This window comes from Acanthochromis polyacanthus, chromosome 7, assembly GCF_021347895.1.
Source record: "Acanthochromis polyacanthus isolate Apoly-LR-REF ecotype Palm Island chromosome 7, KAUST_Apoly_ChrSc, whole genome shotgun sequence".
In the NCBI taxonomy this organism is placed as follows: Eukaryota; Metazoa; Chordata; class Actinopteri; family Pomacentridae; genus Acanthochromis; species Acanthochromis polyacanthus.
Window position 1 is genome coordinate 8,910,799 of NC_067119.1, and position 13,011 is coordinate 8,923,809.

The 13,011-nt window shown below is 38.6% G+C and overlaps 1 protein-coding gene across 2 annotated transcripts in view; it reads right to left on the bottom strand.

The window, feature by feature from the left end:
• Positions 1–13,011, bottom strand: part of ksr2 (kinase suppressor of ras 2) — a 154,186-nt gene that overhangs the window by 26,017 nt on the left and 115,158 nt on the right. For both annotated transcript variants that reach the window (XM_022209952.2, XM_022209950.2), the window contains exons 15-18: positions 10,919–10,967; positions 9,584–9,945; positions 3,375–3,471; positions 3,150–3,283 (exon numbers count right to left, since the gene is read on the bottom strand). In XM_022209952.2, the coding sequence (XP_022065644.1) occupies positions 3,150–3,283; positions 3,375–3,471; positions 9,584–9,945; positions 10,919–10,967 (642 nt within the window). The remainder of the gene's footprint in view (positions 1–3,149; positions 3,284–3,374; positions 3,472–9,583; positions 9,946–10,918; positions 10,968–13,011) is intronic.

Consider the following 13,011-nt stretch of genomic DNA (forward strand, 5'->3'; position numbering starts at 1 on the left):
TTAGATTAGATTATAGCACTGTGTCACTGTGATTATTCCTGAGTTGTGCTGAGAACAGTAGCGGGACAAAGCACAGGGGAACTTCACACTGTGTTTGGGAGAAGTTGCTAAAAAATAAGAATTAATCGAAGGATCTCCGAAGTACAGCAACGACTACCATTATTGATGAAATACAGAGGTGTGGATGAAGAAGATTCTCATTGCAGTCTTCACATAGCAGATGCAGCATGTGTTTTAAGAGTATGCAGTTCACATGGTAACAGATTTTGTAATATTTTGCAACTATATCAATTAGACTTGCAAAGGCACATTTATTAGCATGACATTTCAGTGGTAGACCTGTAATGGCTTGGTACAAAGCTTCGTACCATACTATTTGTCTAACCCCTAAATGTCACGCTAATAAATTTATCTTTAAAAGTTAGACAGTGTGCAGGAGGCAGACTCAAACTTCGGATACACTCATGCCTCTCCTACACACCTACCTAATGAAATAACATGTGCAAAGAGTTCCTTTGGTTCAAATATTTAGCAGCCCACCAGGTTGTATTCTTGCCTTTATGCTCAGCTAAGCTTACCGAGTACTCCCTCTAGGTGTTTAACAATTTGAGAGTGGCATCAGTCTTTTCATCTTAATCTCAATACAAAAGCAAATAATACTTTTACTTATAGTGTTAATCTGATCCCCCAAAAACCAAACGATTTAGAGATGCTTAACACCTTGAAATAAAGAGTCGAATATGTGGATAATCCTTTATAACACCATTCAGATATCTGGAGTAGGTGGACCAGGGAGTTTTGGGTTAATATGTGATTTTTAAGATATTGTTAAATTTTAATTCAGCTGTAATCTGGTTATCGTTTGTTTGAGTTTATCTATATTACGTTGCATAATATATCTAAGAAAATCCTGCTGTGCATGCAGGTGTAGGTGTATTCAGACATTTCACTGTGCTGCTCTCACCGGCTTCCAAAAAGCCTCCGCACATTTTCTGGGACGCTGATGAAAAGCTTCGGTCTCATGAGGTCAATCTTGAGCGGATACAATACGCGGTTAGCGGTGTGCTCAGCCATGACATGGCAAATTACAGAAAATATACTCCATTTGTTAGTAGAGTGGGAGCCAGTTTATAGCATTTCGATTATTACCAGCGACCCAACGTTTTCTTTGTACCATGTTTCAGTTTGTACTGTCTGTACAGAAAAATTCATCTAACATCTATTGAATTTCTCTACTTACACCTGACCTGTTTTTTTCTCTCGAAGAAGGAGAAGAAGAAGAAGAGGAAGAACACCTTTTTTTAAACACTGTTTGTGTTCTGTGGCGGACAAGTGGGAATTTCTTCCATGGCAACAGTGAAGACGACAGAAGACAAACAGTTTCCAACTAATCTCCGTCAATTTAAAGGCATTAGAGGAGATTTAATTTCCTACGACTTTGAACGTAGCATGCGCATGCGCACATACAACCTCTCCCTCACCCCCCTCTAACCTCCCCCCTCTTAACATTTACGAAGAAACGCCCCCCTCCAGAAACTTGCGTCGGACTCGTGAAGTTGTATTTTACGGCTGGGTCTCCCTGGATCTTTATCTGCCATTATGTAAAAAAAGATGAGCAAAACAAGTTGCCAGCTAACTACGAAGCTATACCAAAGCAACACATACAGAAAACACGTAAGTCCAAGGCGTACGTAATCTACGTAACTAGGCCTGAGCAGGAAGATTTTTGATTGACAGGAAAGGGAGCAAACCAAACGCCTCGGTCCGAGCGCGTTGATTGCCTGATGTTTTTCAGGTCCTGCCATGTCCACAGTTATTTTTTTTATTTTTAATTTTTTTAGAAACCATACATACAAGTCCACTAAAGGTCAGTATATTCATTTTATGTGAATCAGACAAATTAAACAACAAAAAAAAACATCCTCCATAATGCCTTTAAGTTAAATGATTGCACTCGTGTGAAATTCGGCATATTGCACTTACAGCACAGATTTGGTTTTGAAGAGCAGGAGGGAAAAGTGACTTGAAACAACAGTTATTAAGAGCAAAGATGCATCTAAGCTGATTTAAACTGTAAAACTCCTCCCCTTTCTACAGAAAATAACAGCTGAAACATCGGACACTCAGGTCCAAACAACAATATCAACATTACTTGTAACATTGTTTCGGAGTAGTACTTCACCATGTGTAACATTTCAGTTCATGTGCAAAATGCAACGTGTAGTATTTCATATTCTCATTTCTCAGGTGTAATATTTCAGCTGAGTGTTGAATCTTTCATTATCTAGTGTGACCTTTCATTATAATTTGCAACATTTTAAATACATGTGCAGCATTTCACTTTCATGTGCAACATTGTGAATGTAGAGCGCAATACTAAATTCTTATTTTCAATTTCATTATCATTTGTCACATTACCTATTACCTTAAGTGTAATTGCCAGCAAAACTTTTATCTGTTTTACTGTATTTATACTATTCTAATGTTATTTTAGCTTACTTATTTTTTTCAGCAATGTATCATACTTATATCCGATTCCTTTCTATATTTAGCATTTCTTATTTTTTGTCATTTCTTTTCTTCTTTTGCAGAATCTGGCACAAATATTTCCTTCAGTATTAATAAAGTTTTATCTGATCTTATCTAAAACCTAATTTGTAAACATCTGCAGCATTTTTGAAGCTGATAATTCACTCAAATAAACAGTCTTAAAATTCATGTAGTGATAGTATGTATTGTGTTTAATTTTGTCTTAATTAGAAAGTCAATTATTACGATACGATCAAAACCATATTTTTTGAGGTCACGGTAAATTTGACCACCAGAATCTACTCAATTCATATGTCGGTAAAATTATCAAATTTAGAGAAATTTTTTGTTTATGAGAACAGAACGTACACACAAGCCACAATAAAGCCGACCACAGCTGTCGCCTGCGAGGAGGTATGATAACAAGCAGGTGACAAAACTCATAAAAGAACAAATCCGACATATTGTTATTTTTCTAAATAGAGTCCAATACATCCACTGAAGGTTTTGTTGTCCCTGCACCATATGGGTCAATATTGCCTCGATAATGTCCGTCTGTCTCCAAGGCTAATTCTCGCATTGCAAAACAAAAGCTGATTCTGTGTATTGAACGTAATTACCTGCCGGCCTGCAGAACCCCAGATATGGTGAAGAGCCCGAAGTCGGTGATGACGACTTTGCCGTTGTCATAAAACACGTTCTTGGACTTCATGTCTTTGTGTAGGATCCCCTTGGCGTGGAGGTAGCCCATCCCCTAATGGACAGAGAGAGAGGGAAAGTGACTGTCTGGTGATATTACCTGTACCGCTGGAGCGTTCAGGGGAATCACTGTTGAGTTATTTTACCTTGACCATCTCTTGTGCGATCTGTCGGGTCTTATTAACGTCCAGGACAACCTTGGCATCCCGCACCACGGAATAAAGGGTCCTGCCTTTACACAAGCTGAAAGACGGAGGACAGTTCAAGGATTAGAAGGCAGGATTCTTGAAATTTAAAAGCAATCTAATTGACATTAAACTTCTCTCAGTTCCTATGACACACTCCTGTTTTCTATAATTCATCAAAGCGCAGATGTTTATCACATTTGCAAAGAAGCGGTGGATGAATCTCCCTAAACATGACCCCCCCAAGGCAGGCAAAATTAAGCATCCATTTCGAAAAGCATCACATTTTAGGACATTGTGATGCTGCTCTCTAGTCCTTTTGTTGATTTGCTCCATGTAATGTCATGTCATATTGGAAAAAAAAAAATGGTCGAATGCTCCACTGTCACAACCTGCTAGCAGCACCATCCATCCATCTATTAGCTAAGCCCGCTTTATCCTGCAAAGACGATCACTGGAGTCTGGAGACTCTCCCAGCTGACAGTGGGTGAGAGGCGGAGTACAGCGCTGGACAGGTCGCCGGTCCGTCACGAGGCTAACACAAAGAGACAGACAACCGTGCGCGCTCACAATCACGCCAACCGAGAATCACCAATTAACCTGCTGTGGGAGGAAGCCAGAGCACCTGCAGAACGCCCACGCAGGCAAACGCCAAACAGAAGGTTCGAGCCCAGAAAGTCCCTAATGTGAAGTGACAACGCTAACCGCTTCACCACCCAGGAATACCACAGTGATGCAGGAAAAAACTAGCTAAACTTAACTATTTCTGCTGTGTTGCATATTTTTATTGTTTTACGAGACAGAAAGATCATAACTTGGTTGGTTGGATTATATTTTCACTGGACTGCCAGTTTTGAAACTAGACTGATGACACTTTAGTAGTCCTTTTGCTTAAAAAAAATCCAATACATCTACAATAAACCACAGCTATAGAAGGCTGACATGTATATAATTACCTCATCTGTTAGCTCCCCTGCACTAGAAACCATTTTAGTTGGCATCAACTCCAATCAGTTATCACAAAAAAAAACATCATACATTGACTGTAATTATGATGTAAATGGAGTCATTTTTCTTACAAAGTAGCATTTAGCATTTATTTAGGAATATATCTTCACTGAATCGCCAGGGATAGTTATGGGACTACTTTAGTGACATTTTTGTAGATCTTTGCTAAAATAAATCCAGTATATCGAGAATAAATTAAAGCAAATAGGGGCTGATGTATTCTTAGCATGATCTGTACCACTGGATATGAAGCTGACAATTGCAATCTGTCAGCTCCACCGCTCTCACAGCAAGTTTAGCTGCTATGAACTTCAATCATGCATCTCAAAAATCATACAGTCACCGTAAATGTGATGGAAATGGAGGCATTTTCCACATAGTGGTGTGTTTCCTGAAGCATTTTAGCGTTGGTGTTGAATTATATTTTAACTAAACTGCCAGTGATGCTTTTAGGACAAGTTTGATGACACTTGTAGTTTTTGTTGCCAAAAAAAGTCCACTATAAATTACAGTTATAAGAGGATGGCATGTTTTAATCTTTACAATAGGATCCTCTAAACCAGCAGCAATTTAAGTTGACATCGACTCCAATCATGAATCTCAAAAATCATACAATCACGGTAAATGCGATGGAAATGGAGGCCTTTTTCACATATTGCCGCAGCATTCAAAAGCATTTTAGCATTTATTATGGAATATATTCGGACTGAATTGCCAGCGATAGTTATGGGACTAATTTGGTGACACTTTTGCAGTTCTTTTGCCAAAAAAATCCACAATATCTACAATAAATTACAGCGAGGAGGCTGCCACGTTTTTGGTCTTTGCAATAGGATATAAAGCTCACATCTTTCATCTGTCAGCTCCCCTGTACTCACAGCAATTTGCAATTTCAAGTCATGAATCTCAAAAATCACACACCGATTTAAATCAACACCATAGTAAATATGATGGAAACCGAGTCATTTTTGATGGTTTTGGGACAAGTTTGGTGACACTGTTTCCTAGTTGTTTTGCCAGAACATAATCCAATATATCTTCAATGAATTACAGCTAGGAGGCCCCGTGTTAGTGGTTTTCACTATAAAATATGAAGGTAATTGCACACAAACGGGGTGGCACACTGTTTTCACTGCATGCATGTTTGCGGTTATAAACTACTCGTCAGTTGGGCTTTTCTTTGTGGAGTTTGCATGTTTCCCTGCTTCTATCAGTCCAATAACATGCATGGAAGGTTAACTGGCTGTAAATGTTCATGTGAGCGGTTATCAGTCTGAATCAGTGATCTATTCAGGTTGTAAACAGACATGCTCAACTACAAGATAAAGCAGCTACTATAGCTAATCAGTGGGATCGATGGAAGCTCACACACAGTGCTACAGTTTTTGCTTTCTTAGTCCCTTTATTCTAATCCTAAACATGAGTGCATCTGTAAGAAACCTGCTCCTGGATTCAGACTAAGTTTGCACTCGTAACCTTGACACAGCCCCTCAAATGTTAGCGTTTGTTACAGCTTTAAACGGTCACTGTGTTTTACTTCACTTGTAACCAGAAACACACGAAAAGCTCACGAAGGAGGGGACATCGGTGAGTTAGTGGAGTTTGAGATGTCACTAGAGGATAAAATGTCATCGTTCTGGAGTGAAACGTGAGCCCACAGTGTGCCGGGGTGAAGCCGTTATACTGCATTTCGGATCGGCGGTGTCACATTTCTGGAAGGGTGCCATTAATAGACAGCTCTTCAGCCGCCCCCCACCTCAGTCTGGAAACCCTCCACCCCGACTGTGCCACACAGGTGACCAACAAAGCACCTGAAGCCAACCGTTCATGCATATTCATCCCAAACAACAACCTGACAGCAGCCACATTTTTAGTAGCTGTCCTCCCTTGTCCTTTTATTATTCTTGCCCCAACAGAAACGCAGCCTTTACACAGAAGCCAAGAAAAGTAATAAAACGGCCTCAACAATCGCGAACATCACCTCTGTGCTTTGAAATGAAGTAATTACGCCATTTACACGGATAAAAACCCCGCGGGAAACATCACAGATGACCCCGTGCTCGGCAAAATCAATCCACAGTCAGTCGTGACAAAGGAAACGCTCGAAGAACAAAGAAGCAATCGATATTTATGTTTCCGCTAATGCTACCAGAAACCAGTCATCCTTAATTAACCAACAATGCCTCGTTTTGGTGTAATTTTACGGCCGCGTCACGATGCACTTTGCGCGAGTACGATGAAGAAAGATGGACTTTTTTCTTCTTTTCTTTTGCTTTCATCAATTTGACAGAAGCAGCAGAGTATTGGAGAGAAACAAAGCCACCTGTTGCACTGACAGTTGTCGTTATTTTCAGCAATCAGCATCGAGGATTTTTTAGAAGCAGCCAGCTCACCTGTCAGCTCCCCTGAACTCACAGCAATTTCAGCTGGCATCATCTCCAATCACGCGTCTCAGAAATCACACAATCAGTTATTTAAAACATACAACGCAGTAAACGTGATGGGAACAGAGCCATTTCTTTTGTTGTTGTTTTTTACATGTTTCTGTGTTTCCTCAAGCATTTGTAGAGCTCTAAATCCTGAAAATGAATAGATAGAAGGAAAATATCAGCGGGAGAGAGGCAAAAATACAAACAATTTCCCTTTTAACATTATCAGCTCTGCTACTTAATGAAATGAGAGTACTACAACGCTGCCCTGCCTTCTTTATAAGTGAGAAAATGTTCACTAAATACTGCAAAAGTGTGAATCTCTGAGATAATTAAAGGTTCGCTAGGTGAGAGTCTTCACTCACTCCAACCCTGCATGGGCGCTTTACCTGCTGTCAAACTGGAAGTCAAGACAAATGCACCGTTGCTGTGAGGTGTGGGTGGTTCGTCTATTCAGTAACAGTAGCAGCCTGCTCTAATCACAACCTCTTCGTGTTTCATTCTCAGCTGGTCTAAACTCACTGTCCTGTAGGGGGGCAGATCTGTGCAACAGGACGAGGACCGACCGTGGAGACAGCAAAGCCACGCAGCGACCAGATCAGAGGAAAAGTAAACCACAGATTTTAGAGCTGTCACGGAAACTTTGAAGAGGCTCAGCAAGAAAGAAGTGACTGGTAAACGAATAACAATGCAGTTTTTAACACATTTTTTCAGATTTTTCATACGTTTCTCTTAATTTGGAGCAGTAGAAGCTTTTTTTTTGAAGTGCAGCATGCTATATTTCAACACTTCTGATCAGAGCATGCTGGTCTGGATGGTTACACTGTTAAGTACACATTAATAAAGTCCAAGTCCACATTTATAATGCAATGCAAATTTGTTGTTTTTTTGCACATTTATACGATTCAAATATGGTTGTTTTAATTTCTTTTGCAATATTTCATACTATAGAGATATTTTTGATGTTACAGCCTGAGCTATACACACATCAACACAATATAAAAATACTACATAATGGGACTTATAATGGGAAATAACTATATATTTATGTAGAATGCCCTCTAATGAATTTCTGCAGCATAGTTTGTTCTTGTCATCCACCATTTTCTGCTAATATTCCTGTGTTCTCTCTGTGCTGAAATGTGAATATGAAATGACAAACATTTTTTCTGCTTTTTGGAGCTGCATTGGACTTTAAATTTGTTTTACGTGAGGGTGTTTTATTTTTATCGCCTTCTCTAGAGTATATCTGCTGTGTGTTCACACTTCAAAACAGGAAAACTCTACTCCTGAGTCACGATGTATACTAAACTATGCTTCATTTTTGAGTGTGGTGTTGATGGGCACCATTGTCAGAGCAATTATCCAGGGAACTACGGGTGCTTTAAAAAAAAACAGATTGCAAATGGAAGAGAGAGAGTATAAAATTTTCATTGTTTCATGGTTTGATTAACCCTCTGAACTCCAAAACCAGCCAGCAGGCAGGTTATCTTTAGCAAATTGCCAAAATTGCACAATTTATTAAAATTAATTTATTATTTCTGATTGTCCTTGAACTAATTATCTGTGATTTTCAAAACCTTCATGACCAAATTTAAGCTTATAGTCTTTATATTTTATCAAAATAATTTTATTCTAAGTGTCTCATTAAAAAAATGCTAAATTTTTAACGTTAACTTGAATTAGATTCTGTAAAAAACATTCATTTTATGCATCTCAGCACAACTGGAAAGTCATTAGTAACTCTGCTTTAAGCAGTCAGATGACAAAAAATCGTGGAGTTGTTGGCTGAACTGGACTGATTCAAATCAATTCAAACACTTTATTTATCCCCGAGGGGCAATTAAAAATGGCATTAAGAGCAGCATCAACAAAGATGAGGACAAAAACAAACAGAACATCAGACAATAAAACCGACACAAAGTTCTATAATTTAAAAACTAATTCTATCATTTAAAAACAAATACTATAATTAAAAAAATGTTCTATAATTTTAAGACAAAGTTAAATAATTTAAAAGCTAATTTATGCAGACCAGATAGGAAACAAATAAAAAGGTGAGTAGAAAAATATCTTTAGCATGCAGCACTCTTGGACACTTGGATAAAGTGTTGAGCACTTGGAAAAATGTGACCCAAATCTAAGCTTAAAATTGTGCTATTTGGTTGAAGTCTTTACACAGGTTTCATTTAAATTTTGCCAAAAGTAAAGCAAAAACAAACCAAAAAAATCTGCTATCAGTGACTCAGCCACATGACAATAATTCAGGGACTGGATGAACTGCAGGCTGTGCTCATACATACATATTAATGAATAAGCTGTACATATTAGAAAAAAAATGTACTTCTGTTTTTTTGTTTTTCACCAAGTACAAAATAACTCTGTTATACTGCATGAAAGACATTTGTGACTTCTCTCTACTTGTAGACATGGTTGTGTTTTCCATAAAGAAGCAGGACAAGATAAGTTCATGGAGAGCACAAAGGTGACAGAAGCAAAGAAATACCAAGGAACTGCTTGGAGTTTAGAGGGTTAAAGTGTTTCAGAGCATGCAGTAAATGTGTTCTATGCACTGAATGTACATTTATATACGAAGCACACATACAGAACACTATAAAGATTAGAATATAGAACATTGCAAACAAAGCTTGATGAGTTAACTGAACCAAAACGTTGTTCACCTGCAAATTTGATCTCCCAGCTTTCTCTACATCACCCCCTGCTAACTCTCACCTGGTGATGATGGCCAGGTGTGGCGGGCTCATGCAGGCGCCCATGAACAGCACCACGTTCTCGTGGCGGGTGTTGCGGTAGGCCATCACCTCGCGCTTGAAGGCCTTCAGCTGATCCTCGTTGTCGCGCTCGATGTCGATCAAACGGATGGCCACCTCGCCGTGCCACCGTCCGTGGAAAACCTTGCCGAAGCGACCCTTGCCGATCATCTCCCCGATCTCCAGCTGCTCGAAGGGGATGTCCCACTCCTGCAGGAAGATGCTGGTCTGGCTGGCCTTGCGCGGGAAGTTGCGAGCCGACAGGAGCGACAGGTTCATCTCCTCGAACTCGTCGCCGGAGTCCTCGTCGTTGCCCTCCTCATTCTGCGATAGAGCAGAGATTAACTCCAAATGGTAGCTAGAAACCTGCTTTTCACAGATTTACAGATTTGCAAGTGTTCTGATATAAATCCTCCTATATGCAACAAAGAGGTGGTGTTAAAATATTCTCTCAAGATGTGGAATGCACATATTTTGACATTCAGCAGCAGCCAGATAATTACAATCCATTACAACCTTTTAAAAATACATTAAGAGGGTTCTTCATGTATTCCAGTGTTGTTGTTTTTTTTGCAGAACTTTAGATCCTTTCTGTCATCCAATGTTTCATTGTAGCGTAGTAATAAGAAAAATATGCATCAAATATCTTAGGAGGAGTATAGTATATGAACTTATGTTTGTGGCAACAGTAAATATGTACTGAGCACTGTTTTTAATAATAAATATGCTCTGATATAGAGGAAAAATACACGTATGTACAGGTTGCCTCCATATGAAATAGCATATATTATTTCTTTGCTTGCGTGCACTTGAAATACTTTCTGCTGTTTGGGTGATTACCAATAAAAGATAGAGAGTTATGAAAAGAGAAAACAACCAGAGGCAAAAAAAAAAGATTTATTCTGATTTGATTTTAAATATAATGCACCGCAAGAGTGAAAATGACCTATTCACAGATGCCTGCTGGAATATCATTCAAGGCAATCTGCATCACATTTTCTCAAAATATATCATTGTTATAGAAACAGCGATGGTGAGCAGCAAAGACGCTTCTTTTCCCTCCGTGCTGCTTTCGATGCATAACTTTACCTGGAGGCTCCCTGGAGAGCCGAGGCAAATTAAGCTAAATGAGAGAACGACGCAAATGACTGCGACAAGTGATGGCGGGAGCTGTATTTTGTCTTCATTCACATTCACAAGTAATTTCACACTGACTGATTACTGACGAAAAATGTGGAGAAGTGAAGCGACATGACGAAAACACTGAAAACATCACAAAGGTTGCAGAAGAACTCACGTCTGATGTCGGTTCAACTTCGATTTGAAGTAAAGGGTTGCCCTCATTCCTAAAAAGCAAAAAGAGCATGTAGAAATAAATCCAAGAGGGCACAAAATAAAGAAAGAAGAGTTTGTTTTAAACATAAATCAGGTTTTTAAATGGCATTTAAGTTCTTTATTCTATTGATAGAAGACAAATGCTAATTTTACGTAGGTTTTTACTGGTATTTTCAAATTGATGTGATGTTTTCCTTAGAAAGCTGCTGAGCTCTCTGGGACAAGTGATTGTGAAATAAAAGTGTGTTATGCTGTAGTGGTTAATGTAGCCTTCAGCCTCCAGCTGAAATGAGGCAGAAATGAGGCAGAGATGAGGCAGAGATGAGGCAGAGATGAGGCAGAGATGAGGCAGAGATGAGGCAGAGATGAGGCGTGGGCTTAGGTGGTTTCCAGATTTTTTTTTCTTCACTTTTAAACTGAAAATCTTCAGGCTAAATTCACCTATCAGATTTGTCAGATTGTGTGCATCTCCCTCTGCAGACTTTTCTCAAAATCAGTCTCACTTTTATTGCCAAGCAGGTCTGCACATACGAGGAACTGGACTTGGTGTTTTGGTGCAAATAGAAATATTTTCACTGTGCAGGAATGTGCAGGATGACAAAGTTTATAGTGTAAACCACTGGAAATATGCAAAGGACAATAATAATCCCATTTAAATAACTTTCTGTTATTGTAACGCCATAATTCAATCTCTGTGGTGGGCTGGGAGTCTCTGGTCTTGTTGAGAAAAGCATTTTCACATAGTGCTGTATAATAACCAGACTTTGACCATAAACAGATGTGTAAAATTGGTAGAGTTCCCTTTAAAAGCATGTTTTCATTTTTAGATGAACAGCACTAAGGTAGTGGTGTAATAGGTGGTAAAGCTTAATGTGGAACCCAGACCTGAAGCCCAAGACCCAGTGGTGGGTTTTAAAAGCAAGTTATGGTTAAAAAGAAAAAGAAAAGAAAGAAATGTACAACATTTATTAGAGCCAGAATCTCCAAAAAATAAAAAGAAAAAAAGAAAAAGAAAAGAAAAAAGAAAGAATGGATAGATTTTCAACGTTTTAATGGTCCTTGAATGCATCATAAGCGTGTGCTGTCAAGAAAAATAACAAAATCTAAGCTTAAAATGTGAAATTCAGTAAAAATAGCTTTATTCTTCTTTTTTTTTTAAATTACCAAAATATAGCAGATAAACAGATTTTTTTTTAAATTCTGCACTCTGTGGTACATCCAAGAAGCTATCAGTAACTCAGCTGCGACTAACAGTCTTATTACAATAATTCAGGCATTTTTACTTTGACTAGGATGAACTGCAGGCCGTGTTTACACTGAGCACAGAAAAAAATTAAAAATGTAAGTAGAAAAATATCCATAGTACGTATGTAGAGCCACTGTGCTTTTTTTCAGTATTGGTAGCACATACATATAAGTATTAGTGCATACTAATTCCAAGTTTTTACATTTTTTTTAACAAATAATGAAGGAAATCCAGTTTTACCTTTTAAAACATTTTTTTATTGCATTATAACTTCGCTATACCGCACAAAACACATTTTTGACTCATCTTTATTTCACCCGTTTCCATAGCGGTGAACTGAATGCTTACAAGCAAAAAAAAAAACAAAAAGCAAAATGAAATAAAATAAAACACCCAGAAACTGCTTGGAGTTCAGAGGTCTAATTAAATTGAGAGAAGATGTCACATTCCAGCTGCACTGAATAAAACTATTCGGAAGCACTGATTCCTTTAAAAGACGCCTTGTTCTAGAGCAGTTTATTCTCCTGATATATTACTGCAGTCTCACAATGTAAAAGTCTTACTGTACGTTCTAATGACAGCAGCCAATTCAGGAAAAAGTTTAGTGAATGTAAATGTCTGTTCTCTTCAGCCTGTCCTCAAACCAAAAACGACCACATAGGTCGTCTGTACACGCCCGTATTACGACCCAGTGTTACGTTTTGACGTATGCGACCTCTAGCGGTTGAGTAAATATCGACACTCTGGAGTCACGGGTGAAATGTCACCATGAACAAACTTTTATCTAACACTATCCCTGTCCCTATCCC